This window comes from Trypanosoma grayi (assembly GCF_000691245.1).
Source record: "Trypanosoma grayi strain ANR4 Tgr_787_V1, whole genome shotgun sequence".
Taxonomy (NCBI): Eukaryota; Euglenozoa; class Kinetoplastea; order Trypanosomatida; family Trypanosomatidae; genus Trypanosoma; species Trypanosoma grayi.
This window is the reverse complement of record NW_008826406.1, coordinates 1-7,939: the sequence shown is the minus strand read 5'-3', so window position 1 is coordinate 7,939 and position 7,939 is coordinate 1. Positions and strand designations below refer to the sequence as shown.

Sequence of the window (7,939 nt, the reverse complement as noted above, 5' to 3'; positions counted from 1 at the left end):
GCGGCCCAGCAGAAGCGCCGCGCTGTCGCGCCTCGTAGTAAGCGCGGCGCGACGCCTCCAGCAGCGCAAAGGCCGGCCGGAAATGCTGCGCGATGTCCGCGTCAGTCGTGTCGTCGACGGCGAACGGGTGCACGACAATGCCGCGGTCGACCGACCAGTACTCCTCACGTGAGATGTTGAGGATTGTCACGATATTCTCGCGCCGCAGGAACTCTGCGTTGGTGGCGTCACGAACACCGCCAAGAAAGAGAAAGTCAAGAACCTTCGACGGCGGATCGTAGTTACTCGACACGCTGGACTGCAGCGGTATACCACAACTACTACACGACACCGGCGACGGCCGGCATTGTTGTTGCTGTTGTTGTTGTTGTTGTTGTTGTTGTTGTTGTTGCGGCTGAGGAGGGTGGTGATGGTGATGCCCGCCGCGGGAGAGGTGAACGCTACTTCCCCCGCTGGTGTTTCGTTTGCTACGGCTGTTGTTACTGCTGCTGATACTGACGCTGTTGGCATCGTCGGTGTCGAGGCGGCGAAGGTCCACCACGTTCTTGTCAGAGAAGTGGTGGTAGCGCCGCTTCGCGCGCCCACCGCCTCCGCTCGTGTGCACCCCACCACGCGCAAAGGCCGGCGGGGGCGGAAGCAGAGCAGCTGCATGACTATGGTGGGGCTTTTCCATTGACACGCTATACGCTCCGCCCTTCGTCTTCTTCTTTTGCTAAGTCACTCTTCTCTTGTTTCCTCGATTGCTGTACGTATATGTTTGTGTGACTGCGTGAGTGAATATTCGCGGATATGCCACTCTTGGTGTTATTGTTGCTGCTGTTGGTGCTGCTGCCGTTCTTTGGCGCGGCGGCTGCACAACGGAGCGAGGGAAGACTTGCGTGGTGTTTCCACTCTTCCGGCTTCACCTCGTGCTGGCGGTGTGGGCACGTGATCATATACGGATAGAGAGAGAGAGAGAGATGGGAGGGGGAGGGGAGAGACAAGAGAAGAGGGGAGATACACCAGCCACAAAGAGAGAGAGAGAGAGAGAGAGCGCTGCAGAGCGACGGACGACTTTCGCCGGCAAGCGCAGCTCGTAGAAAGCGAAACAACCAAACAGAACACAAAGAACCTGCCTACCGAACACGCACACACACAAAGAGGGAAGAGAGATTATACACACAGCTGCGCGTCCGCTCGTCTACCCCTCCCCGGCCGTCTCTCACTGCGCCGCATCACCACCACCACCACCATTACACAACGCCGAAGTGGGCAGTGGCCACATAAACAGCAACAGCGGAAACACGCAGCATGGAATGGGAATCGCTACGCTGCCTCCTCCAGCAGCAGCGCGGCAATCTCTTGCACCAGCAGCTCCGCCAGACACAGCTGCCGCGCCTTTACCGCAATGCCGATGCCCTTCTCGCCGTCCACAATATTCTCCCACAGCAGCGCCGCAACATGCGCGGCGTCCGAAGTGGATTTACGGGCGTGCAGCACACCGTGCAGCGACACGGCATCCTTGAATACCTCCACCGTACGCAACCGCAGCTTCTGTAGAATCAACGGCAGCGCAAGTGGTACACGACTTGCACTGATGGCAACGAAGCTCTCCACCACTGACGTCTCCAGCAAGAGCCTTCCAAGCACCGTCTCAGTGAACTCCGCAGGGGTTGTGTCCTTTGGCGCCTTGGCGAAGTACCCGTAGCGGAGCGGCAGCAGCAATGACGCCGTCGTCGGTTTCTTGTCACGTGTGTAAGTGAGCGTGAAGGGGAGTGGCTCCGCAAAGGAGACGGGAAGCTGCGCGACAAACTTGATGGCCGATTCTTTGCGCACGGACGAGGATCCCTTGATGCGATCTGCAATGTGCACGACATTTTCCGCCATTTCATCTTGAGTGGCACCGTTCTCGTTATCATTGTTACTACTGTTGTTGTTGTTGTTGTTGTTGTTGTTGCTGCTGCTATGCGGTTCATCCGGATCTAGACGCACAATCTGCTCCGTGTAGTTCTGCTCGTCGTGCTGCACGCGAAGGGTGACATTGTACACGCTGCTGCTGCTTGCCAGGTTTGTCACCTCCACACAGAAAGCAAGCCGTGTGCCGTCCTTCCGCAGGCGACACGGCTCCACAGAGAGAGTAACACGCAGGTACCGCTCGTCGAGCAGCACGACAGGCTCAAATACCTCTGCTTCCGCTGCTGCTGCCGCCTCTTCCGCTGCCTTCGCGGGGGATGCCGCGCTGCGTAGCTGCAGCAGCTGCGTGTACGGAATCGTCTCTGGCAGCTTCTCGTTCGCCGCAAGAGCTCGCGTAACATCCACGTTGCGGAACTTCCTTGTGGCCTCGTCCACCTCCTCTTCATGTTCCTTCTGCCGCCTCGTTTGCGTTGCCGGGACGTAATTCACCGGGCGTGAAAGTTCGCGATTGATCGTCTGCGTCTTGCGTGGCTGGCGCGGGACGTCCTGCAGCTGCAGCGATGCCGCCGTGACGGTCTCCAGCTCCACCTCCACTGGCACCCCCTCGCGCGCGAGAGATTGCTCCTTGATGTAGAACGCGGCCACCTCTCCGCGCCGCGCCTGCTCCCGCCACCGCTGCCGCTCGGCTCCGTCGTCGAAGATGCCCTCGTCATCGTCGCCGTCATCCTCTTCGCTGTCGGACAGCTGCATCAACTCCGGGAGGCGGCTGCAGAAGGGCTCATCGAGGTCGAGGCCCTCCGGAAGCTCCACCGCGTCCTGGGCGCCAACAGCAACCGGCAGAAGCTCCTCAGCGCAGAGGCAGGGGCCGAGGTCAGGGTCCTTGTCAACCTGATAGAACACCAGGTTGGCCCGCTCCTGCACATCAGAGTGAATGCTGTGGCGGAACAACTGCAGGCCAACGTACTGCTTTTGGTGCAGCAGCCGGCCACAGCCATTCCCACTGCCCTCTCCCTTGTCAGCTGCATCAAAGTGTTGCGGTGGAAGAATCACCTCGCGCAATTCATCATCTGTCACAGGGTCCTCCGGCAGCGTCAACTCCTCCTCGCCGTTGCAAAGCGCAAGGTGACGCTGGCATGGCTGGTGCACGTATGCGGCAATTTTACCCACAGCAGCGACGCACATCACCTGTGCCTCTGGGGGGAGCACAGCAATGCGGTCGCTTAGAAGCTGCGCGCACGTGTGACGAATATCCTCCAGCCAATACGGGTACTCGCCGCAAAGGAATGCGGCCGCTTTAATAACCTCCCACTGTGTTGAGAGCGTGGCGTCGCAGTTCAACAGGGTTGTGTTGGATAGCAGTTGGCTGAGGGCGTTGACGCCAAACTGCCGCACGGCGTTGACGCGTGTGAGAACCGTCACAAACTCGCGCTGCACGAGTCCACCGTGCTGGTATGTGGAGAGGTTCACGAGACTTATGTCAAGCAGGACGCCTGTGTACCACTCAAAGTCCGGCACAAGGGCGTAGTCGTCTGTCTGCGCCACCTCCACAACAGTGGCAATAACGCGGTTCGACCAGTCCTCATCCGGCGGGGTGCGCACGCAGCGCTCCATCATACTGTTGACAGTCGACACGATGTTGCGCTTCGTCAATAGGCCGTGGAGTATCTCCAGTGCCTTGCGCCGTATCGTCGAGTCCGCGTCATCGAGGCACGCGATAATGATATCCCGCTGGTCGCTCAGCAGCTTTGGGTTCTCCACCATCATGCGCGACATGGCGTCGAGGCCCAAGTACTTGAGGTTTTGATCGGCGTCCTCAATGAAGAGCTTCACCTTCTCTGCCGCCAGCTTCGTCAGCGACGCCACCTTGCTCATGCCATTGGCCACCGCGAGGATGCACTCGTACTGCACCGACTTCGCGCCGGTTGTGTGGATGAGATTTGTGACCGGCTCCACCAGCTTCTTCCCCAGCCGCGGCTCGAGCGGGGCGAAGTAGCCGAACACCTTCACGATCTTAATGAGCGTCCAGTTGCTGTGCACCGTCGACAGCATCGAGAAGAAGGGAACGGCGAGGCCGAGAAAATTCGCCGGGTTGCGGCGTGCGAGTTCGCACAGCACACACACAACGGCGCCACGCACCGCCGGGTCGTTGTCGCAGCGCTCGCTGTGGTCATCAAGTTTCTCCTTCAGCCGCGGGTACGTCGGCCGCAGCGAGTCGGGGTACTCGAAGAAGACGCGGTAGAGACTCAGCACCGCCTTCTTGCGCACGTAGCTGCGCGGGTGGTTGAGCAGATTCACCACGTCCACGACGAGATCCTTCGCGAGGTCCGGCGTGCAGACGGAGGCGATGCAGTACAGCGCGAGACCAACTTCGTAGTGGTTCGCACTCGCGAGGTCGCGCTTCAGCAGCGCCGTCATGAGCGGCAGCACGTCGGTCTTGGGCGTGAAGGTGAGACACGCGGCCATATATCCAGTGCGCTTGTTGGCGAACAACTTGTCGGCCATCACTTCAATGATGTTAAACGCGCCATAAGCCGCGCTGTANGCGGCCATATATCCAGTGCGCTTGTTGGCGAACAACTTGTCGGCCATCACTTCAATGATGTTAAACGCGCCATAAGCCGCGCTGTAGCCGAGCATTGAGAAGTACACCGCCTTGAGCACGGCGGTTACCTTCACGCTCTGCACGGTGGAGGTGATCTCCTTCCTGGTCTCGGCGATGCACTGCTCGATCACCTCCGCCTCGCTTTTGCTGGTGGATCGCAACTTCCGCACCACCTCCGCAAGGGAGTTCTGGAACAGCAGCTGCCCCGCTACTCTAGTAGCCTCCGCCATTGTGCGCTTCCCGCTTGCAAGCTAAACACACACACACACACACACACACAAATAAACAACAACAACAACTACCACTAAACCGTAAAGACGATTATGGAGTTGTTGTTGACAAGCCTCCTCCTCCTCCTCCTGTTGCTGCTGCTGCTGTTACGCACCGCACGCAAGATTCACGACGCTAAATGTATATATATATACAATATATATTCAGTGCACTCCTCCTGTACCGTGGCGTGGATTGTAAAAGATGAAGAGAAGAGAAACGGGGTTGCAAGGCAGCGGGGAGGGGAAACGTCAAAACAGCACACCCATATAAAATAGGCACCCGAGAGAAGCAGAGACATAATGCACTCGACGCGAATAGAGAAACGAAAAAAAGAGAACACCTTCTCTCAGTAGAGTGGGACACACATATATATATAGAGGCTGATCTCGCCCCTCCCTCTCCCCCCCCCCACACACAGAGAGAGAGAAAGAAAGAAAGAGTCGCATCCACATTTGTTTTTCATCCACACTCTCACCCGCTTTCGCTCTCGCTCTCCTTCTTTCTCCTTCCTTAGAGTTGGGCGCCGAGGGTGGAAGCCTTTTTCTGCAGACGACTCTGCGCCTCCGCCTTGGCGTCGTTCAGCTTCTTCGCCGCCTCCCTCACGGCCTCCGCAGTCTTGCCAATGAGCAGCAGGTAGAGCGGCCGCACTCCATCGCGCAGGCGGTGGGAGTGCTTGAACTTCCTGTCATAGAACACACCCTTGCGGATGATCGTCGTGCCGGTTTCCTCCGCAACGGAGCGCAGTAGCGCGGCACTCTGCATGCGCAGCCGAACCTGCTCTGGCAGGTCATTGATGAGGAACTCCGCCTCAAAGCGGACGCCCGTCGCGGCAGGATCCGCAGCAGCCTCCGTCGTCTTTCGTGCGTACGCGAGCGCCAACGCCAAGCGGTCCTGCTGTTGCTGCTGCTGTGTAGAGATGGTAAGAGCACCGGTCTCCTTGTGCAGCGTCAGCGCTGTGGATGCCTCGCCACCGCTGCGGGTACCGTCCTCCCGCACCGTCACAATCTCAATATCACCGTCATCTTCACTGTCACTGTCGTCAGAGTCCGAGTGCGAGCTGGCGGAGAGATATTCTTCGAGCCCAGCCGCCCTTGCAGCCGCCTTGAACTGTTGCTGCTGGTCACGGTCCGTGAAGCGCAGTTTCTTTGCCTTCATATAGCCACGGTAGAAGCCCACGTTGTGACGCGCGGCACCCTCCTTGCGCCTTTCACGTACCTTTGTTGCCCGCTCGTATAATTCCTCCGGCACTTGCTGCTGCGCCCGCTCGAGGCCCTCACAGAGATCCGCCGCAATGTCGTCGTCCCTTCCGCGGGTGAAGAAGCTGACGGCTTTGCCCTTCTTACCAGCGCGTCCCGTACGGCCGATGCGGTGCACATACGCCTCATAGTGGTCAGGGAGGGTGTAGTTGATGACAAGCTCCAGGTACGGGATGTCCAGCCCACGCTCTGCCACACCCGTTGCGATGAGAATAAACTGATTGCCGGGTGTGAAGTACTCCAGAGCGAACTCGCGGTCGAGTGGGTCCATGCCACTGTAAAGAACGGCGATGCGCTTTTGGTAGCCACAAGAAGAGAGACGTGCAAAAAGGTCGTCACACTCCTCCTTGCGCTGGGTGAAGATGACGACGAGGTGCTCCCCATTACCGCCTTCATCGCCGAGTATCTGCAACAACTTTAGGAATTTCTTGTCCTCTGTACGGTTTGCCTCCTCCACCTCGTAGACCTCTTCTTCAAAGAAACAGAAGCGTTGCTCCACGTTAGAAGCGGGTGTCGGTTTGCCACCCACCGTGATCTCCACTGGATCCCGCAGGTGATGCATGATGACTTTCTTCAATTCCTTCGGCAGCGTCGCGCTGATTAACGCTAGCTGTCGGTCAGGGCGTATATTCTTGAGGAATGCCTCCACATGCTCCATGAAGCCGCTGTCAAACATGCGATCGGCCTCGTCTACTACTACAAAGGAAACACGCTGCATGGAAAGAACGGCCCCACCGCTGACGGTAAGAAGATCCAGGAGTCGGCCAGGGGTACACACCATCACCTCACAGCCGGCTTTGCACTGCCGAATGTTGTCTGCGAGCGGTGTTGAGCCGTACGAGGCCACCAGCCTTAGTTGAGCAGCCACACACAACTTCTCCGCGACATGCACAATCTGCGCCGCCAACTCGTGCGTAGGGACGAGAATGAGGCCAATGGGTCCCTCACCCTTCCCGCAGGGTTCCTGTCCAATGCAGTGACGAATGAGCGGAAGTAGGTACGCCAGGGTCTTACCGGAGCCAGTTTTCGCTGTGATTAGAAGATCACGACCACTCATCAGCGCAGGAGAGCCGAGTGACTGCACAGCAAAGGGCTGCTGGTACCCCTCGCGTGCGAGGGTATCCAGGACGGAGTCCGGAAGCCCGGAACCGTTCCAACTGCGCATGGGACGCGGCGGATCACGCCCACGCACCTTTGCGCCGTCAAGCTCCTTCACCAGCTGCTTCAACTCCTCTGCGCTGAGTCCCTTCACGTCGGGTGGCGCAACGTAGAACTCTTTTCGAATGTCCAAGTACTGCACAGTGCTGTGGTCAACGTACTGCAGCTTGCGCAGCCGCTTCGTGTCCTCTGGGGGGGCCGGCGGCAACTTTGCTGACACCACCTCTGCCATGAGGTCGTGTGACTCATCTGTGGCGCTCACGACAGTCAACGCCGTTGACATGACGGGCTTCAGCAGCTCCTCCTTCAGCTGCTGCAGCGCACTGGCAGGGTTAGACACACTGCCAGTTGCGGTTTCCGCCGGCTGCCGTCTTGCTGCGCTGGTGCTCTGCACGTGGGCAAGCAGCCGCTCACGAATGTCGGCAATCCCGTCGTCGTCATCGTCTTTTTTGTCTGCATCGCCATCAGCGTTGCCTTCACTCGACGTGGACGATGCGCCGCCAAAGCGGTTATCATCATCGTCAGAGTCTTCACCAAAAACAACATTTTCGTCAACTCGCACGTTGCTGCCTTGAGCCCCGCCGTGTCTGACATCGTCATCACCGCTGAGGCCACTGTTTGTAGACGACCCCCGCTTCTCTTTGTGCCTCATCAGCTCCATATCGCGACTCTCCAGCAGAGCCTTACGCTCCACGAGAATTTCCTCCCATGAGGCTGCACTACATTTGGGATCACTGGCATTTTTCTTCTTCTTGCC

The 7,939-nt window shown here is 58.4% G+C and overlaps 3 protein-coding genes across 3 annotated transcripts; all 3 read right to left on the bottom strand.

The window, feature by feature from the left end:
• Positions 1-673, bottom strand: DQ04_07871020 (dual-specificity protein phosphatase; the record flags this gene model as incomplete). Its single annotated transcript, XM_009315339.1, has 1 exon — positions 1-673. A coding segment is annotated over one exon (673 nt), but the record flags the coding sequence as incomplete, so codon positions are not given.
• A 632-nt stretch (positions 674-1,305) lies between these two features.
• Positions 1,306-4,725, bottom strand: DQ04_07871010 (AP-3 complex subunit delta; the record flags this gene model as incomplete). Its single annotated transcript, XM_009315338.1, has 1 exon — positions 1,306-4,725. One exon carries the CDS (start codon positions 4,723-4,725, stop codon positions 1,306-1,308), a length of 3,420 nt encoding a protein of 1,139 aa, XP_009313613.1.
• Positions 4,726-5,278: 553 nt separating this feature from the next.
• On the bottom strand, positions 5,279-7,843 carry DQ04_07871000 (putative ATP-dependent DEAD/H RNA helicase; the record flags this gene model as incomplete). Its single annotated transcript, XM_009315337.1, has 1 exon — positions 5,279-7,843. The coding sequence occupies one exon, from the start codon at positions 7,841-7,843 to the stop codon at positions 5,279-5,281; it is 2,565 nt and encodes an 854-aa protein (XP_009313612.1).
• Between the last annotated feature and the right edge of the window lie 96 nt (positions 7,844-7,939).